The 21,834-nt window shown below is 35.4% G+C and overlaps 3 protein-coding genes across 3 annotated transcripts; 1 reads left to right on the top strand and 2 right to left on the bottom strand.

The window, feature by feature from the left end:
* Positions 1–7,415: 7,415 nt before the first annotated feature.
* LOC133322826 (phosphatidylinositol 4,5-bisphosphate 5-phosphatase A) lies at positions 7,416–8,981 on the bottom strand. The gene has a single exon (XM_061531783.1). The coding sequence runs from the start codon at positions 8,979–8,981 to the stop codon at positions 7,455–7,457; it is 1,527 nt and encodes a 508-aa protein (XP_061387767.1). The 3' UTR covers positions 7,416–7,454.
* Positions 8,982–15,524: 6,543 nt separating this feature from the next.
* On the top strand, positions 15,525–16,279 carry LOC133322835 (sulfiredoxin). Its single transcript, XM_061531793.1, has 3 exons — positions 15,525–15,681; positions 15,823–15,986; positions 16,056–16,279. The coding sequence occupies exons 1-3, from the start codon at positions 15,618–15,620 to the stop codon at positions 16,266–16,268; spliced, it is 441 nt and encodes a 146-aa protein (XP_061387777.1). The 5' UTR covers positions 15,525–15,617; the 3' UTR covers positions 16,269–16,279.
* A 2,306-nt stretch (positions 16,280–18,585) lies between these two features.
* Positions 18,586–20,349, bottom strand: LOC133322804 (actin-related protein 8). Its single transcript, XM_061531764.1, has one exon. It carries the CDS (start codon positions 20,347–20,349, stop codon positions 18,586–18,588), a length of 1,764 nt encoding a protein of 587 aa, XP_061387748.1.
* Positions 20,350–21,834: the final 1,485 nt, after the last annotated feature.

Here is a 21,834-nt window from a genome sequence, read left to right as displayed (position 1 = left end):
TCTGCTACTGGTACGAAAAACGCAACGCATAGGACAACCCTGCAGACAGTAGCAACACGTGATGCGATGGAGAATTATCGGGAGAAAAGGAGGGAGGAGAAACGTATTTTCAGAAAAGAGAAGAAAGAACAAGAAAAACGTGAGTGTGAGCAAATCGGCAGGCACATCCTCCTGTAGAGATGAAAATGGAAACCTGGTGACAGATACAGACAGCGTGTTGAGGATCTGGAAGAAGCATATTGAAAAGCTTATGGTATCAAATAGTGGCGGTGAAGAAGATACCCCAGAACCAATAAGAGCTGACGGTATAGAGTGTATACCACCTAGCCAAGTAGCAATTAATCGGCTGAAGAACAATAAAGCAACACGTGCCGATGGATTACCAGCCGAACTATTCTAAACCGGTGGTCAGAAGCTGGTCAGGAGCATGCACCGGCTCCTTTGTACAATTTGGTTAGAGGAATGTATGCCCAATGATTGGAACCTCAGCATCCTGTGACCGGTGCACAAAGAAGGAGACAAGACGATATGTGCTACGACGATAGGGGAACGACTGAATCCTATGGTCAATGACATTATTGGACCATACCAATTCGGCTTCAGGCCCGGCAAAACCACCATTGACCAGATTTTCACTCTGCGCCAGATCCTGGAAAACACATCGACACATTCCACCTATTCGTCGACTATAAAGACGCATTCGACAGCCTTATCCGTATAGAGGTATCTAAAGCCATGTCTGCTTGCCATTCCTGCAAAATTAATACGGCTGTGCAGGATAAATATTAAAGTAGAAAAGAATGCGGTATATTTTTTGTTTCCAAAAAAACGTGACCAAACCTTATTATTAATTGCAACAAATACAGAATTCAAGTTATTACTTGCAAAAATTAATTGCCCATATAATTATGTATCAGGTGATTTTATCAAATTGTATTTTAATATAAACTAAAATTAAGCTAGTAACTCCAAATTCCATACTGTCTAATTTATTGAATGAGTTAAATTTAACAAGTGAAAAAAGCGTTAAGTTCGGCCGCGCCGAACTTTGGATACTCTCCACTATAGGTATACTGAAAGATACTTGAAATAATAATATATTGATTACTAGGCTATGCCTTAGAATTCCATACATTGTAGTGTAAAAACTGACAATTTCGAGTAACAAATATCCCCCATACTATGGTAGAATACGCCATTATGAGGACAACCCCTACACACGGAACAAATCAGATAACTATTTTTATATAAAAAAGGGGCTTACATTTTTGGTAGGGAAATTTGTTACCATATATGACTACAAAATACCAAAGGATACCCTTATATGGGAGCTATGCCTAAACGTGGACCGATATATCCCATCTTCGAATTTGACCTGCTTTCAGACAAAAGACAACCCTATGCAAGATTTCAGCATCCTGTTGTTGTTATAGCAGCCCTACGGCTTTTACAGCATGGACTGAGTTGGCAGACGTTGGCCGACTGAGACTCGGGTCGTTTGGATAGTAGACCCTCTGTCATGGAAATGATGGTTTTTGTTCTTATAGCACTTGCTATAACAACAATCATAAATGTCGTTAAGCCGGGCCGATATTTGTATACCCTCAAAAAAAAACTAAAGCTGATCGGGTCTTGAAGGAGAAAATTAAATACCAAAATACAGTACATGCACACAAATTGGGCTAGTACCTTAAACATATAAAAGCTGATGTGTAACGTTTGCAAAATATGTCAGCAATCCTCAAATGTCGCGAAGGTGGCACGGCAGATATCATGTCAGCAAGAACTGTTTGGTCAACAACACATTATGGCGTTTGACTGATAGCATCCTGGTCTCCTCATGAACGTGATCGACCCTCGTCATCTGGACACAGCCGGTTGCAATTCGGAATGCATTATTTTGAGTTGTTTGCAAGGATCTCCATTGTGTGTCGCTAAAGAAAGAAGCCCAGACTGGGGCAGCATAATTAAGGATGGAACGACCTATGACATTATATGTCGTTACCAACATTTCATTATCCTTGCCCAGGGAGGTGCCAGCCAAAGCTTTCAGAACTTTATTCCTAGCTTTCACCTTCTGGTTAATGTAGTTACAATGCGAGGAGAAATGAAGGAGGTTATCGAAAACCATCCCATGGGTTTTCGGATTTTAGACGGTGCGGATGCACCTACCATCAATGGAAATGCAAAGTTCTAAATTGACTTCTCGTGTAGTGGATAATTTTTCATTGCACTCCTCGGAGAAATTGGTCGTCAATGCTAACGCCGGAATCTGTTCCCTATCCATTATGTTCAGTGGAAGTTTCGTACGTACGTGGTGGTAATCTGCGACGTCCAAACTTCTTTTGAAAAATATAGGAGTGTACGGCCAAAAACTCGAACACCAGATTGTTATACACATTGATATTTCCTATAATGTAGTATGAATGACGGCTGACATAGAAGTAGAGTAGAACACTATGGTAAACTTATATGAAGAATTCAAAGGGCTGTTTCGCTTCTTATATGTGTTTAAAAGCAAAACTCAACCTAATTGCCAGATCTATAAACGTTTATAATAGCATGTTGTCTGTAGTTGGAAATATAGAAAATAACAATGTCAATTGATACATTTATAACTTTAAAGTTAAAGTTCTCCCTTTAGTTTTTAGACATAAAATGTATTACATTTTTTAATAACATTCATATTTTACACTTTACAAATAAACTAAATATTCCGAAGCATATATTTTAATTTTGTAAATTTTTTCAATAAAATTATCGTCATTTATAATTAAGCAAATTTTGTTGCTTAATTTCATAGAATGTCTTTATTGAAATGTCTTTAATAATTAAAAAAAAAAACACATTTTTATACATACATAACAGAATACAAAATAATTACAAAATAAAACAACAAATATAATAAAAAATTAACATAATATACAAAAAGAAAATTATAAACATGATTGTTTAAATTTGGACATTATTTTATATTGCACAATTGTTCATTATTTTTCATGATATCTTTTTACAAGTTTCTTCATTACTCTTAACATTCATATACTGTACAAAAAGAAACATACTTTAAAATAGACTAACGTGTGTGATGACGAAAATGCTTTAGAAAAAATGTGTAAACATTGGTTGGTCGGTTGATCGGTATTGCTGTAAAAGAAAAGAGAAAAAAAAAAGAAATCAAAGAGTTAGTTAATACATATATTTTTCAGTTTTTTTTTTTTTTTGTTAAGATTAATGAAAGAAAGTTATTTTAATGTATGTTGTTGTGTACATGTTTACAAAATAATATTTAATGAGATCTCCTACTAAATTAAAAAATAGTAGTGTACTTTTTAAGACATAACAACAACATGTGTGTTAAAGGATCAATTTGGAACAAGCTGGAAATAGGTTGGGTTGAAATGATGGAACCAATCAAACCCCGTTCGTTTGAGAAAGCTTGAGACTGATATATATATACTTCTAGGAATTCTGTATTCTTTACAATGTCCTTCAGTCTTTTCTTTTCCCAAGAAATGACTTCAAATGGGCCTGAAGACTGAAGTGTCACATGAATCAGTCAACAGGGTCTACACTTCCTTCGTTGATGCTACAGCAATCCTCCTGTGTTGACTTGGCCGGAATCACCATAGTGTCCAGCTCATCATCAGTCAGCGTAAAATTTAGTAGCAGTTCCTCCCGAAGTGTATCCACATTTTGCTTTTCGGGTACAAGCCTGTCCAGTTGGTCGAAGAGTTCCCTACTCTGTTCCTCTAGACTATCGCGGATAGCACTAAGGGTCCCATGTAGGTCGTCCCCTCCGAGAACTACACCTAGAGCAGCCGGATCACAATCGCTTGATCTCGACGACACGTGGCTTGTGGTCTTACCAACGACTGCCGGTACGGGATTATTAATTCCCTGCACCGTAACTTTATTTTTCCCGGGAAGACGCGCCTAGTAGGAAATATTCACATGATATTCACATGTGGTGAAACATGTCCAGCAAATAGAAGGACTTACACTTAAGCCAGTTGAGGCATGTTGTGCGCTCTATAATTACAAAAAAGTTAGAATTAGCGAACATTTAGATTAAGCATCTTTCGTTTCTGTTTGACGTTAGGATTTGCTTAGTTTTGTCTTTATTTGGGTCACCCCATAGCATTTTTGTGATCCTTCCTGTCCCCTTAATATCCCAAATCCTCAATATCCTTGTTGGTGAGAGAAATGTTTGGTTACCGGGTTCTTCATCTGTATCCGGTATTATAGTTTTGATTGTGGACCCAATAGTTACCTGCAATATGTTTTTGTGCGGTATGTTATTTCCGGTGTCTATCCACAGGTCCATTGCTTTAAGTCTTAAAGCTGCGACTACCGTTTCATACCTTATTTGGATGTCTATATAATATTGTCTCCAAAGTCCTAGTTGGTGTTGTCCGCATCGCCCACACACTTGCCAATGGCAATACGTTCTCTGAGCTTTCTGTAACGCTTTTACGTTAAATTTTTTTGTCCATTGCTGTCCACCATACTACAGAGGCATATATCAGAAATGGTCTAATAACGCTCGTAGTGTATCATCTGTGTATCATTTTAGGGTTGAAACCACATTTAAAGTCTACGGCTCTTTTACAGAAAGGCTACCATCTGTGGGCCTTGTCAGCCCTTTGCTGTATGTGGTTTTTCCATTTAAGTTTCCTGTCTGGGATAACTCCCAGATACTTAAAGGTATATCTCCGTTTTGTCTGGATTTACATTAAGCCTCTCGGTTTCGGCCCAATAGTATGTTAGTATTCTTTCCCCTAAGAAGGAATATAATGTCATCTGCTTAACATACTGGTTAAGTTCATTATGGTGGTTATCCACAGGAGCGGTGATAAAATAACTCCCTATGGTATTCCCTGACCTACTTTGTCCGATTGTTATGTCCCCTATACTACAGCTAGCATTATGTGTTAACTATATGTCTATGATTACCCACAGGAGTGGTGATAAAATACCTCCCTATGGTGTTCCCTGACCTACTTTGTCTGATTGTTATGTCCTCTATGCTACAGCTAGCATTATGTGTTAACTATATGTCCATAAGCGTATTAGGCTGACGTAGTTGAACGCTCCTTCAATGTCAATGCATACCGCTAAGGTATACATTTTCTTAGTGAAGATGCCCTCAATATGGTGTACTACCTCATAAAAAGCGGTTTCCACTGATCTCCCCTTTACGTACGCAAGTTATTTAAATATACCATAATTTATACTGAGTTTTTAAACTGCAATATATTTTCCATTAGCAGCAAATTCTACCCATTACCATTTCTCCACTCGATGAACTTCCGATTGGGAATATACCATTAAAACACAATGGTTATGGCCAAATATCAGCGATATATGTAAAACAAGTAAAACGTCGAATAGTTCGACTCGACCACCTTTTTATAGCCTCCACCATAAGGGCGGCATTAAAAATACCTAAAATCAGTTTCTCAACCACGAATAAACCCGGATGGATGGAACCATTATAGAATAAATGACAAGTCATGAATCTAAAATTAAAATTTGTTCGCGAGCATGTTTTTCACCTAATCGAAAATCCTCAATACAACACTCCAAGAATGGCCCTGGACTTTTATATATGAGGCGGAGTCGTTATGAGAGATTTTAATTCACCAAATAGGAAAATAAAATCATGATCATAGTTTTCCCTATAGCGTTGAACATGATAGGGACGATTGTCCATGATATGTTTGAAATCTTCAATATATTGGTGGTCATGAGCTGTCAAAAGGCAAACAAGAACGCTGTAGGACGGGACATTTTATTGCGTATATGTGAAGACATGTTCCAGAAATTCAAATTAGTTTTTCACCTACGAAAAATTTGAAATTCGACACTCTCTAAAATGGCCTGGTACTTTTATAAATATGAGGGTATCGTTATAAGTGAGCTATATCAAAACCAACCATGGAGTAGTAGCGGTATATGTTCTTAATTTCATGGGTTTGATTTCAATAGACAGATAACGCCAAGTAAGGAGATCCGATAAATCTGAATAAAACTTGGATTTGATGAGGAGTTATATTTTTACTTAGTTCAGAGGTAAATTCGATCTTCGGTTATGATAAAGATGTTTAGAATTGGACGCAGGCATTCCAGCTAGGCGATTTTATATAAAGGCGAAGGTAAGAGTAATAAAATATGGACCAATGATCTGGTGTAAAATGTACACAAAGGGACAAGAAATAGTCTGAAGTGTACAATGAAGCAAATATTGGTTTAAGCATAACTTTCTTACTATAGCATTTATTTAGACAATAACAAAAATAATGTAATATAACATATCACTATAATGTATAAATAAAATTCACCTTAAAATGGTCATAAGCAATATATACAATGTTTGAGTCAATGATATTCAATAAAAATTGACACAGGAAAAAGAAAATCTTCTGAACACACGTTAAAATTATCCGTTCAAATATAAATAATCATTTAAAGTTAGAAATTTTATTAATCTATCAAATGTTTACAGGAAATAACATATATTTCTGTTATACAAGAAACCATCAAGATTATAAATATGTCAACCGAATCGTTATCACTATATTAGTTATCTGCTTTATTTTACGTTCAACAAAATAGCGGGGTATGTCTTATATTATAAAATGGGTATGTTTAATTTGTGAGCACCCTATATCAATGAGGGTCATATACCATTCAAGATTTTGTTGGGCGTAAAAATAAAAATTTTTGGTTATTTATATAGAAAATCAAGGCACTTGATAAATCACGAAGAGAGCTACCCAGAAGATATCGATTGAACACATCTGTTCGATTCTAATGACAGAATGCCTTCTTATGACTCCAATAAACAATATGCCAATTCAGATTCAGATACAATAATATCCATCCTAGATAGATCTTCATTATCTAGAATCCCTGTTATATATCGAATACTACGTCGTATTAGTGATATGGAAAAATTCGACTTCCCCACTTGTAGTTGTAGGGTTTACCCCTAGGCCAGTTAACCTCACATTTCCCATATCTACAAATATCATTTATACTTATTTATTAGATAAGTATGTACAATGTCATATCAATGTTTATTAGCTTGTTACATTTTTAACTGTGTCACTAATTACAAGTGCTAATATGTGAAAAATCATCGTCGTCACAGTCACAATGGCGGACGAAGACAATTGCTTTGTTCATTTTACAAAAAAAAAACTAATTTTAAATTCAAATTTATTCTACTTACAATTTTTTGTTTATTGCATATTCTAGAAATGCCTTTCTCCATTAATTGGATTTTCTCAACACATTGGTAATCGAGGTAGGATCGGGGTGGTGGTTTTCTTTTTTTTCATTTGTTAACAGTTATTGGTTGTGGTGGTATTGAAGTTGGTGGTGGAGGTGGGTTGCGGATTTCATCATATCAATAAAATATCACTAGCATAGCCAAATGAAAACCTTTGTTAGTCAACATTGGAAAATCTTGGTGTTGAGGGTCGTTTTTCAGCCTTGAAAACATTACTAATGCCTGCCACACTCGATACACCACGCAAACCGGTATTATGGAAATAGATGAGTACATATTCTTCGCCATCCTTCAGATCAGCATCATCATCAAATTCAAGACGTACCAATTCCTCATTGGCTTGTTGTTGTCGCCTCACTCTCTCACGATGTTGATCATGATGTCTGCGGCCATGTCTACGATGCCTCCTCCCACCGGTATTGTTATCCCAAAATGGATCATTTGTATCCGGAGTGGATGGTGGTGAATCTGTCTTATTGACGTATTCATATGAAACATATTCCTTAAGACTGGCATAGTTGACGGGATATATGCCAATCCAATCAAAATCACGTTCCTGCAAGTCCAATGGTTTCTTATATTCCACGGTGTTTTCTTCATCGATTTTCCACACCGTAATATCTTTGAATTCTACACATGGGGCACGATAATTGGGATATAGTTTAATGGTAAATTCACTAGTCACCGGTTTATGGTCACTGATACAATATCCCGGTATGGATTTGTAGGCACATTGTTCAATTTCCAAATTACTATTCGGTTGCTTGTTATTCGGTTGTACCGAATACAATATGCGATCTGTCCAAGCCGGTCTTCTCTTTAGATTGTATTCCGAGGTGCCTTCATGAAACTTGAAAGTGGGTGGAAAAGCAGGTTTACGTTCTTGCAACAATTGAAATGCCTCTTGTGTTTGCTGTCGTACATACGAAAGCTGATCACGACTCATTAGCTCCTCTACAGCGTCATCCTTAATTATTCTATCACGGATCTCTTGGGCTGAATCATCACCCATTAGACGGAAATTTAAATCGCCGAATAGGAAAACATAATCATGATCATAGATTTCCCTATAGCGTGGAACGTGATAGTGATGATTATCCATGATTTGTTTGAAATCCTCAATGCGTTCGTCCAAGTGGTGGTCATGAGCTGCCAAATGGCATACCACAAAACATAGAGCACAGCCATACAGATTGAAGCGTACCGAAACGGCACCTTTATTACCCCAAATGCCACCAAACCCAGTTCGTGTAAATTCCGGCTCAATATCACGTAGATGTGGTACATGCTGTCGCCGCACGAACAAACTTACCAGCAGCCCTTGCATTTGTTCCGTCTTAATGAGGACATAATTGAAATCCTTTAACAAACTCTTGACCTTGTCTGTCCAGGGGTCTTCTTTGAACAAGCCCAATACTTGTTGTTGTGGTTGCACATTGACCTCCTGCAAACCGATTGCATAGATGTCGGGTAAATGATGATCCTCCACCAAGTTGCTGATGCCCAGCAAATTGCGTAATGATATGTTGTCTGGAAAACGAGAACCAACATTCCAGGTGACCACAAAAACACGATATGTCGCCAATTGGGTGGACAATATGTTTGTGCTGCCATCTCCACCATTCGTCGTTTGTGGAGCAGCAACAGATGTTGCGCAGCAATCTCTCTGTTGGCTTGAACTCATTTGAACAACAACAATGTTCAAGTTCACAAAGTTCAAAATATTTTCTCAATAACTCAATTTCAATTTAATTAACTTTTAGTAGCAGATTTGTTCGTTTCGTCTACTTGTCGAAAATATGTTCAAATATGGTAGCAGCCTTTTTGTTGTTGTCACTTGTTCGTATTCGTCGTCGTTTTACGTTTGTTGTTGTTGGTTTCCTTTGGTTTAATATACTACACTCTACTAGATGGATTGCGCTATTTTTTCAATTAATTCACTACTATCGTCAGTCTGACACAATGATGTTGACTAACTGACTAACTCGTTTTCGTTTTGAGTGTCTTCGTACAAAAAAATAAAACAATAATAAAAAAATATTTTAAACGCCGCCACTGATAATATCAGAGTGGCTTCAAAGTCTAACACTGACGAATAAAATAATCAAAACAAAATACCAAAATCATAGAAAAATAATAGAATGACAGAATGTATGTAAAGAATTGTGGCGATAACTGGGTGATTCATAAAACAGACAAAAAAAATGAATTAAGAAATATTTGTTTTATAGACACGTTTAGACACTAAAGGGAGAAACACATAAGAGGACTTCAGGATTGGCGTGTTAAGAGAAGATAAAGGAAATCAGTGTCTAAAATCAAGTTTGGCTCTAATATTCCTTTATAAATTGACTTTTCATACAAAGCCAACTTAAAAAGCCATTTCTGAATTCTCGTGTGTTTCACTCTTAACTCGAATAACTTATAACGTCATAATAGGCATTTTAATTGTAAAATCATAATAATTTTATAATTTTTATTACAAAAATGCATCATATCAAATTAATATTTATTTTGAAACTAATTTTCATTTAGGGCCTCTTCTCAGAAAAATGTTTACTACAACGATTTGAGTTTTGCTGTTACCTTTTATAATTGTGCCATGATACTTCGTCAATATGAATTTGACAAATTATGTTTTTAAAAATAACCCAACAGGAAAATTGGGAACGCATACAATTCGAAATTGTTCTGTATTGAATGTCCCCCCTTATTCATTTTACTCAATCTGCCAGCTGAGAAAGTTTGAGGAAGCAAATCTTTCATCATGGAATAAGTCACAATTCCCAGCATTTTCATTTGTGTTACGCATATAAGTGGTAATGGCTCAATTATAGGAAATATATGGAAGCGATAGTAATATAAATTAGATAGATTTTCATTCATGTTTTTCAATTTTATTTTGAGGATTCAAAATAAATAAAATTTTTTATAATTTGTTTGTTTACATTTTTCATTCAAATGACGTTGACACTAGTATAACTTACAACAAAAAATTTCCATGTTGTTGTTGTATCGTTTGTTATACAACAACACTTGCTGTCATCTTCTATTATTATACCATGATACCTTGTCAAGATAAGAGCGCGTTTAAAGTATATTTACATATACGATTTTAAATCGACTTGATTAACGAAATTCAAAAATACACCCTAATTGTTTACACATACCTTTAATCATGACCTCAATGCCGATCAGCTGATGTTTGTTAATATAAGATCTGTCTGTTGACTCGATATTTGGTAACAATTGTTACCGAATGTTACTAAATGTTGTCTGTTTACTTTTCTCAGTATTATCGCAAAAGAGAGTAAAAACGCTTACTCTTTGAACTATAACTTACTGAATAGATGTTACTGGAAATGTAACCAGACACACCTATACATAAAAAATTATTAATTTGCGCCAAAAATTTTTGTTTGCAATTTGAAAATGAAAAGAAGATTACAACAGTTTTGCAATGCTTTGATCGTTTGGAAAGTAAAAAAAAACTAAAAACACAAAAATTCTGTAAATAATTTCTATTTTCCTTTGATCTTCCATTTCCATTATTTGACAAATTTTGGTACATTGTGAGAGAGTTGTATTTATTCGTACAAAAACCGCGTTGCTCCTAGTGGTATCATGATTTCGATCATTATTTAAAAAAAACCCTGCCACACGAAAATTTAAATTTGTATGATAAATCATGGTAAATTCAGCTTGATTAAGAAAATAAACCTTGATTCAGTCTTTAATCATGATTAGATGTTATATGTAAATCCGCTTTTAGACTACTAAACCCATTCGATTTCAAACGTCAATTCTACAGCATATTCATCACGTTAATCCTGTTCGCAAATCCAGTGGATTGTATTTGACGTATATGTTATGTAATTGACATTAGAGATCGAAAAACGTACTCTTGGAAAGACAAATCTTCACAATCCATTCACTTTTTACAATATATTCTTGTTAACTCTACTCTACCTTTTTTATTGTACCATATCGCCGTCGGCATTCATCAACTGTGGCATCCAAAAATTAATTAACAGCTGTTATTTTCATTGTCCTCTTCTTGTATTGCGGGCTCATTTGAATCTAGACCTGGAGTTGGAGGTTTTCCAAAGACTCTAAGGATTTTTATTGTGTTATAACAAAATTATTAATTACTGAAATGTATAATGTGTAACAAAGGAGAAAAAACGTGTGATCTATGTAAACAAACCTCTGGTACAGATGGTGAAGATGTCATCCTTTTTGGCGAATGGATGACAAGGAGTGATATTACAGTTCACTATTATTGCTTGGTATGTGTGTTATTATAAAATGAGAATGTTATAAGAATTATTTTCAATTTACCCGCAGCTCCTTTCTACAAATTTGCCACAGAATGGTGAAGATCATGGCGGAATATTGGGTTTTCTATTGCGTGACATACGCAAGGAAATCAAGGCGGCCAGCCAACGTAATTGCATGTATTGCAATACTAATTATGCTACCATAATGTGTCATGGTTGCAAAAGATATTTTCATTTAATATGCGGTCACACAAATAAATGTTTATCGCAATTTACGGGCGAGTTCAAATCATATTGTCGCGGATGTGCTCCACTCAGTGATGAACAGAAATTGCTGATGACTTCTAAAGCTCAACCGAACAACAAAAGTGCCTGTTATATATGTAGACAATGTATGGGTATATATAGTCCATCAAATTGGATTAGTGCTAAATGCTGTAAAAATGGTTATGTTCATAGTTTATGTTTGAAAAAATATGCCTTAAAGGCGGGCTACTACCTGAAATGTATATGGTGTAAGAATAAAGACTTCCGAGAAGATATTAAATATATGGGAATATTTGTGCCTGATCGTGATGCCGATTGGGAACGTGAAAAGGATGCTTATCGGGATTTACATCGATCAACTAAACGCTGTGATATGACCACATGCCATTGTCCAAAGGGACGTGTGTACACATCGCGTAAGTCTTATGGAAATTAACAACGAAACGAAAAAATAAATTTATTTTTTATCCTGTTTTAGCTAAATGGTCAATAATAACATGTACCCTGTGTGGCCTAGTTGGAGCCCACAATCCATCATGTATACCAGATGCAGATGGCCCATTGGCAGAATTTAAATGTGACACATGCTCGGTAACAGAGCGTACTATGTGTAAAACTCTGTCCGAAACACATCATTTTGAAGAAATACCAGAATTAGATATGTCATTAAGAGTCAATAAAGGTCCAATTATTGAAACTTCTGATGAACAATGTAGTAGTGTTGGTACCGAGATATCCAACGATTCTATATCAACAGCTATAAATCCGGCGTTGGAAGGATTGATACCACATTTAACACAAAACTCTGAGGATATCCAAACATCTAAAAAAAATGGAAACATATTGGACATTGAAATGACAAGTGAAACGGCCACTGAAAATGTTAGTCGAAATACGAATAAAACAAATGGAAATAATGAAACAGTTCTACGGACATGTGGCAGTCAACAGGGAGTAAATGTTACCAGTAATAAGAATGTTACCGATATATCTAATCCAGCAATAAAAAGTTTGATGCCGCATTTAACACAAAATTACGAGAATTTGCAGATATTCGAAAATGATGAAAACATACAGGACACTGAAATGACAGTTGAAACAGTCACTGAAATTGTTAGTAAAAATTCGAGTAAAACAGATCATAATGGAAATAATGAAACAGTTTTACGGGCATGTGACAATCGACTGGGCGTAAAAGTTGTCAGTGTCACCAATATGAGTAATAGTAGAACTACTGATTTTAGCACACAACTGGCAGCAGTGGAGGATAACAATACGGAAAATGATAGCAGTAAAAATGACGGTGACGAAAGCACGGATAGTGACGAAGATCCTCCTGATTATGCCATTCAAATGGCTGTTGATCACTTTCTATCTGTGATTGGTTTGAAGTAATGTAAGCGCATTTATAATTGTTTGTAAATGAAAGTTAACAGTAATTTTGGTGTTGTGTAATTTAAATATTGCCATTTCATTTGAGTTTTGTCTGTAAGGGCCATGATGATAATTGCATGATTTTTAATTGGATTCGATTTCTCGATTCGAGCATAATGATCGAAGTTTTTGCAATGAAAAGTAATGGGAAATGGCATTTATTTACAATGAAGTTTCCAACCCAATTGGAATTATATTTTGCCTAGAGAATGATATTGACAAGTGGGAGAAAAATTTCCGATTCATGAAAAACAGACAGGATCGTTATACAAAAATGGAGATATATGGACATCAATTCACCGTGAATTTGTTCGCTCTTCTCTTTATAGTTATTCTGAACCAGAACTTGCAGCGTATTTTTCGCATTTTAACTTTCACCTTATTCTGAATCAAGTTCGAACCCAACCCAATTGGAATTATATTTTGCCTAGAGAATGATATTGACAAGTGGGAGAAAAATTTCAGATTCATGAAAAACAGACAGGATCGTTATACAAAAATGGAGATATATGGACATCAATTCACCGTGAATTTGTTCGCTCTTCTCTTTATAGTTATTCTGAACCAGAACTTGCAGCGTATTTTTCGCATTTTCACTTTCACCTTATTCTGAATCAAGTTCGAAAGTGAAAAAATCCTCTTTGGGGAAAAATCTGTTATTTTGGATTACATAAATTTATATAAATTTAAATTCGCTGATGAGCCGCTTAACAGTGATAAATCTTTTATTTTATTTGTAATCTGTTGAAGTTTATTGCGTATTCAAAATGTAATTTATTTTCTTTTAATATCAAAGCAGTTTTAAAGCTGATTCTTGATATTTCACAGTTATATTGTTAATTACTTACTTAGCTGGCTTGTGACAGAACTTTCGTTCCATAAGCCGAGCTTAAAAAAAATTCCAGGCGCATCGGTCTTTTGTGCAGTTTTTCCAATTTGAAAGGCCACATTCGGCAATGTTTTCTTCCACTTGATCTTTTCATCGTATTCGCAAATTTTTATTATTGCAATTTTTTTTGGTATTTTTTATATACAATGGCATATAAAAGTTTTGAATGACTATGTTATTTATTCTCTTCATAGTAATGCAAAAAGTCGTTTAGACCAAAAATTGCAAAAGAATGTGCAAATCGGCCCGGCCTAACGTAACAATGTTTTTTCTTTTTATCACTTTTCTCATACCTAACCGACTTTCTGTGGAGACTTAAGTTTTTCCATTTGGCAAAAAGTATAAACGGTTAGGACCCAACAACCACGACGTCGTCATTGTATTCTTTGTTAAAACTTTGAAGCATAATAAAAAATACCTTTGCAATGAGTGCCTAACACTTACGATGACGACATTAATGCGAATATGAAAGCTTTTTTAACTATTTCCGTTTAAAGCTAAAAAAATTTAGTGCATAGTTTTCTGTTGACTGAGATAGAAGTCAAATATGTAATTAGTGTAATTAGTTTTGTGAACAAGTTGCTTTATATCTTTATCAAATAATGTCGTTGGATTTGATAAGATAAAAGAGAAACCTGAGAGAGAGAGAAAGTGAAAAAAAAAGAAAAAGTTTACCTAGCACCTATATATATGGGGGCAAGGTATTTGTATTAAATAAAAAAAAAAATATTCAATTGAAGTGGCTTTGGGGTGATGCCACCATATACCACCACAGCTGATAAATAATATAGCAAAGAAAAAAGTAAATATTTTACTGTATCAAAACAAAAAATTAAAAAAAAAAAAAGAAAAAAACTCATTTAAATGTTTATCGGTCTTTAAAAAACGCAAAATAAACAATTATATGTGCAGTGTTTTGTGTTGAATTTTAATTATTGAAAATGCAAGAGGGGCTTGTGGGCATGCATAAGTATGAATTATTTATAATATTGTTTACCAACAAGATTAAAACAACAGTGCATTCTTTTCGACCTCTTGCTTTGAAATCTTTTGTTCTTTGTCTAAATTTAAAAAAAAAAAAAATTGAAAATCATTCATATAGAAGTTGGTTATCATCAAATTGGTTGGTAGCTAATCATAATAAAACCGATAATTAGTACTTTATTTTGATATTGTTCTCTTAGTTTAATTATACACTTGAAAAAATATAAAAACTGTGTATATGTTTCTCCTCCCACAGATGCCTCATGCCCCGGCTTTTTAAGACTTACTTTTGCTGCTTATTTTCAATAAACAACAAAACAGCCATCTACTAAAAATATCCAAAGTAAGCGCAACGCAAAATCAAAACAAGTTCTAGCGGTTAGGGTGGTTGGTGGAGGGGTTACAGCACCACAACAAGGCTGTTCATACAAAGCTTTTGTTTGGGCAAATCGGTCAACGTCTTGGCATGGAATTCATTACAAAGTTTGTTTTGCCAGCGAGCAGACGTGTTTTCGTCCAGATCACAACAAGTACGAACGTAAATTTACTCAACACTTTAAACATTATTTACTTGAAAGCGAAAAAAAATTGGCAAAAAATGAAAACTTTCTCAATACTCCTCTACAACTTCAAGGTGTTAATAGCAATAACATGTTTTATTCTATTTATAGAAAGACTAGATTCCACCAAAATGTCCTCAGCCATTTGTGTTGATCGCAGTGTACATTCGGCCAATATTGAAGAAGTCCACAATGTACCAATGAGAGTTATTCATCGACCAATACCACCGGTCTTAGATGAAGATAAAGTGAAATCTTTAATGCAAACCTTAGAGGTAAGGTGATGAGCTAATTGCAATTTTAGAAATTATATACAATTTTTTTCTTTTGAATTTTTATTTTAGAACGATCGTGAGGCTGCCAACGTCCCACCCATTGATGTCTTGTGGATTAAGGGTTCCAAGGGTGGTGATTATTATTACAGTTTTGGTGGTTGTCATCGTTATGAGGCCCACAAACGTTTGAATCGTGAAACAATTAAAGCAAAATTAGTCAACTCAACACTGGCCGATTTGTATACTTATATGGGTTCCAGCACACCCAAAAATTTAGAATAAATCACAGCTGTTAAAGAAGATTATAAGTTTTTTTATTACCATGTTTGTTTTTGTAAAGAAATCGTTTTTGTTTTGTTGATTTATTGTGTATATATTTAATAATAAACTTTTTTATAAGTATGTGCTGAAGAAATATTTTTATTAGCAGCAAAATATATTTTATCAGCTGGTTAATATAGTCTAATATAAAAACCAGTGAGCTCTTATAGAATACCGTATTTTATAGAGGACCCATACGTTAGGTTATAGGATGTACAGACGCCGGTCATTTAGTAGGAGCTTCCGCACTAACAGAGAATATAGAAGAGAGAAAAAGGGTATACAAATTGCTGATGGGATATTTTCCGGAGTAGAATGTATCCCCCAAACAGTCAGAGCCTACTTAAAGAGTACTATTTGGTCCATAGTGGTGCGGTACTTCCAGAGCCAAAAAACAAATCCAGCCTTCGTTTAGTTCCGTGGCCAAAAATCCAAATATTGCAATATCAAAATGGGAGTATCGCAATGCGGTGTCTTATCTCCCATTTTGTTCAACATGCATCTTGCAAAACTCCCTATTCCTCCACCAGATGTTTCACTGGTGTCGTACGCCGATGACTGCTCACAATGGAGATCCGACAACCGAAGGGCACTCTGCATGATATCAGAAATAATCGGCAGAAACTTCCCACCAACTAGCAAGACTACATACATCATCAGCATAGGCTACAACCTTTATCTTTAGGTGATCGAATTTCAGCAGTATTTCATTTATCACCAGAATCCATAGTAGAGAAGATAATTCTGCTCCTTGTGGTGTGCCTCTGTTGACAGATTTCCTCACGGAACTCTCTTCAATGGACGAATTGATAATTCTGCTTTCCATCATTCTATCAATTCCATCCGTTAGGAGGGAGGGGATATCTGAACTATCGAGAGCAGAACACATTGTTGAAGGCTTCTTCAATGTCAAGAAATGCAGCCAATGTGTAATAGGAAGTCTCGATATTCTTCTGGATACGTCCAACCACCTCATGTAAAGCAGTATCAACTGATTTGCCTCTGATGTAGGCATGCTGTGATTTGCTAATTTTATAGGGGTTGATAGTATTTCTAATTTCAGAGTCTAGTAACCTTTCTAAAGTCTTAAGTTGAAAGGAAGAGGGGGTAATTGTTCTATAGCCCATATTACCCTCTTTCCATAGACTTGGTATATACGATAAAAGCAGTCAAACCCTAAATATTCCCTGCAGAGTGACCAACACTCGCTCATTGGCGTGTTACAGCATGAGCGGTATTATACCATCTGGGCCTGGGTATTTCCACGTCGCTTCGCTTAATACTAACTATAGATTTTGAATCTTTATATATTATTCTGCGAAATCTGGCAATCTGTACTAAGTTTCGTTCTACTACTACTAGCTTTATTATATGCTTTCCTAGCAGCCTTTCTCAAGGATGCAGGTTTCGTGACCACCATACCGGGGTATAGCTCCTCAGAAGAGTCTCTGTTACATTGTTCACAGCTTTCTCAACATCCTCAATCGTTCTGAGATCGTTGTGACCTAGGATAAAGGATGCAGTTTTAGCTTTGAATTTGTCTTCCGAGGATTCCTATGAGGTTTCTGTTTTCCTCTGGAGGTCCGAGAGGGAGCATTTGTCAGATACTTTCCAGTTCGTAACCCTAGAATCGTCCATATTAGTGGGAGTTATGTCAATGACTTCACCTCTCACTCTATTTACGAACGTTGCTATATTGCCCCTATTACATATTATATGATTATATATTCTAAATAATATAACTAAGTATAAAATCAAATATGGACTCGCCTCTTGGATTGTTGTCAAATCCAATTATTACGTCACCAATGCTGCTCATAGCTTCACAATGTCGTAAATATAAATTTTCTACAGCGATGTAGATGAGTATGTTAATAAATATAATTGTGATGTTTGGGGTTCTGAGAATCGTCAAGTAATTGAAGATACGGCATTACATCCAGAAAAATTCAATGTTTGGTGCGCTCTAAAAGTCTCTCAATAGAAGACGATAATAAAGCTCTTATAGGAGAATTAAAGACCCTTTTTATTAGAATGTAAACATAATTTTGTCAATAGATTTTTTGATAGATCACATTTTGGACATTCTTTCTTCTTAAAACTCAAAGTGGTTTCCTTCTTTATCAATTGTTTTATTTTTCAAAAATACTATCTTATAAATTAACTTCTTAAATTCTATTCTTACAAAATAATAAAATATATTACATATGTATATTAAATTGTTAAAAACAATGGCAGTATTTTTTGTCATACCTAATCCAAATCGAACATTTCAAAATTACCACATAAATATACTTTTTTCACGTAGTATTCGTAAACCAAACTTTTTCCATTCGTCAGCAAACAACCATAACTCGGGCGCACTTTCTAAGCACGACATTATAGCAGCACCCTTCCATGCAATCATCGATGCATCCATTTCCTTGACACATACATTCACCTCATATGAATATTGTTCAGCCGAACGTACATGCAGGATGATTTTTTGTTCTAACCATTTTGCGAATCCACTTAATTTACTACCACCACCCACCAATAGAATACTTCCATACATTTTCCGTTTCATATCGTCGGATATACAACGTTCAATGCTACGTACAATAGCCAAGTCAATGGGTATAATTTGGCCATTACCAGATGTGTAATAAAGTTGTTCCTCTTTATCCATGTTACGTACATTGGCCGAACGTTCATCAACATCAAAATTGTCGACCACAACAAGTTCTTCATCGGGAGCATCACCCGTTATGGGCATAGCTCCATCAAGCAATTGATCTCCTCTGCCATTGCGTACACGACCGGTTTCTCGAATATATTCAGCATCAAAACAATCTTCTGGGTCCGATTGTTGGCTACTACGCATTTGCAACTGTACCACCTTATTTTTGCCCGTTAAATTAAATAATTCCGTATGGAAGAATGCCAATGGAGCAACAACACATTCATCACCCAATTGGAAGGTGTAACGCAGGCGTTTATCTGGCTTTTTTACTTCAAAGACTTTTTCTTGTGCTCCACATATTTCCAAATTCAAGTGACAATAGAGTTCTTTTAGATTATTGATGAGTATAGCATCGGCATAACACTCCTCCACATTACATTCCTTATAGGGAAAACTGCATTTCCTTAGCAATGCAAGGAAAACTTGTGAGAGATCTCCACTGCCATAACCCAAACGGACACGGGTATCAGGGTGTGATATGCCATCTTCAACACATGATATTGAACATTTTTGATCGCCTACATCCACAACACAGGCATAACCCAAACCAGCTCCAAATGTGGCAGCTACATGATCCTGGACTAGAAAACACGCACGAAATCCTAAACGTTGCAACAGCAGTGTCACCAATTCACGTAGAACACTGCGATTGTAAATATCGTTTATAACCAAAACAGCACCATATTGTCCCAACGTACGTCGTGGTATAGACATACGTTCCACAATAACGTGAGACCATATTGATTCTAAATCGGATATTACAGCTGTCATCGAACCACCAATGTTATTGTGTAAATTTAAATCTCCTCTTTTCATTGGAAAGTGGATGTTGTAATCGCATGCCTGATCTGTATTCAATTTTATGATATCTTCATCGAAAATGTTCTCCTTGATTTTATTTAATTCCACTTCCTTTCCCTCAACTTGAATATCCGTTATCTCAGTTTTCATTGCAGGTTCTAAGGGCAGTTCTTCCGGCACTGATCGTCGATTAAATGTTGCAATTTGTTGCGGCGGCGTAGCGACTCGCATTCGTTTTGCACCTCCACCACGTTCTTCATATTGTGTCACATGAGTTTGTATGGAGTGGGAAACTTGTAATCGGCTCTCTTCAAATTCCTGCATAATTTCATTTTCCTTATCCGCAACGATACTTGGTAACAATGGATCATGATACACCAGGTTTGTGTCATGTTTTTGTTCCACTTTACGACGTCTTCCAATTGCATGTAGAATAGTTATGGGATTGAGATCACTAGCACGTCCAATACGTAAATTTAAAGATCCCGGATGTATGACAATTATTTTTTGAGCGTGCATCACGATGTTTGATGGAATTTACAAATCTGCAGCCGGCGTAAATTCTTCCCGAGAATGCCTGCAACCGGTGAACATGGAGAGTGCAATTTCATTGAGGAGTCAATCGGAGAAAACTGGTCCTTTGTGTTCAGCTTTGTCCAGCCAGCAAGGGTAGCTAATTACAACCCTGTAAACCTGAGATGAAAGCAAACGAGCCGAGGACCAACCTGGCGAATGAAGTTGAAAGCAAACGAGACGAGGACTCAGTTTACGAATGAGGTCAACACAAACGAAAGGAGGACCAACCAACAGCTGATCACAATTTGAACAGTTTTCATCAGCTGTTCGTAGTTCCGGAACGAACTAGTTCATTGAATGACACTTCGTTTTGTTATTCACTATAACATGATAACACATTGTTCTATTGACTATAAAATAAGAGAATTTACGTACGTTTACATCGTACTGGGTTTAACTAAAAGGATTTAATTAAATAGTATAATAAGTAATAAACTACGTGTGAAATTGGAAATTTTTGCCAGTTGTTCAGTAGGCGAACATAATTACATTACATAACATCACACATATATAAATTTTTAATATATTTTTAATAAATTCTTTCCGAGGATGCCTGCAACCGGGGTAAAACAGTTGTTTATGTTTACATATTCTTCTTATCCAATGTAAACAACAAAGCAAAGGGGAGTGATATCACAGTTTACATTTGAAACAAAAGTAAAAAGCGTTCGAATACAGACATGTTCCACGTACGAAAACCGTTTTTAATTTAACATGGTACAATTATAAAAGGTAACAGCAAATCCCAGCTGATTTGATTCCAACCTAATACTAGTGTCAATATGAATTTGACAAACTGGAAAATTGGGAACGCATACAATTTGTTCTTTATTAAATGTGCTATTCAATTTACTCAATCTGCCTGCTGGGAAAGTTTGAGAAAACAAATCGTTCTTAATGGAATAACTCGCAATTGCCTGCATTTTCATATGTGTTACACATATATATGGCAATGGCTCAATTATAGGAAAGATGTGGAAGCGATAGAAATATAAATTTGATAGATTTTTATTCATGTTTTTCAAATTTTATTTTGAGGATTCGAAAAGATTACATTTTCAAAATAAATATAATGTGTTTGTTTGTTTACATTTTTCTGTCAAATGACGTTGACACTAGTATACCTTACAATAACAAATTTTCATGTGGTTGTGTCGTTTGTTGTACAACAACACTTGCTCTTACCTTCTATTATTATACCATGGCAAAGAATATAACCAACCGTGGCCTGTGTATATCTCGGGTACTCGTTAAACAACAACATGCATCCAAAGACATGATTTATATCATGGTATACTCATAACAAACAACAGTTGCAGTACAATGATATGTCAAATATTTTGCAAAAACAAAACGAGTCATGAAATTTTTTTACACAAATTATTTTAGAAAAAGTTTACAAATGTAATGCCAAACAATCTCTTCAAA

The sequence above is a fragment of the Musca vetustissima genome, unplaced genomic scaffold (genome assembly GCF_032173495.1).
Source record: "Musca vetustissima isolate MV318-11 ecotype Yass unplaced genomic scaffold, APGP_CSIRO_Mvet_v1 utg6972, whole genome shotgun sequence".
Taxonomy (NCBI): domain Eukaryota; kingdom Metazoa; phylum Arthropoda; class Insecta; order Diptera; family Muscidae; genus Musca; species Musca vetustissima.
Note: the sequence above shows the minus strand (reverse complement) of the source record. Positions and strands in the feature narration are given on the sequence as shown.

What these genes read in the sequence shown, in the direction of transcription:
- LOC133322826 (XM_061531783.1), bottom strand. Translation starts at nt 8,981, where the DNA reads ATGAGTTCAAGCCAACAGAGAGATTGCTGCGCAACATCTGTTGCTGCT.
- LOC133322835 (XM_061531793.1), top strand. Translation starts at nt 15,618, where the DNA reads ATGGAATTCATTACAAAGTTTGTTTTGCCAGCGAGCAGACGTGTTTTC. An exon ending in TTTCGTCCAGATCACAACAA is followed by an intron (nt 15,682 to 15,822) that starts GTACGAACGTAA and finishes TTCTATTTATAG; the next exon opens with AAAGACTAGATTCCACCAAA. An exon ending in CTTTAATGCAAACCTTAGAG is followed by an intron (nt 15,987 to 16,055) that starts GTAAGGTGATGA and finishes TTTTTATTTTAG; the next exon opens with AACGATCGTGAGGCTGCCAA.
- LOC133322804 (XM_061531764.1), bottom strand. Translation starts at nt 20,349, where the DNA reads ATGCACGCTCAAAAAATAATTGTCATACATCCGGGATCTTTAAATTTA.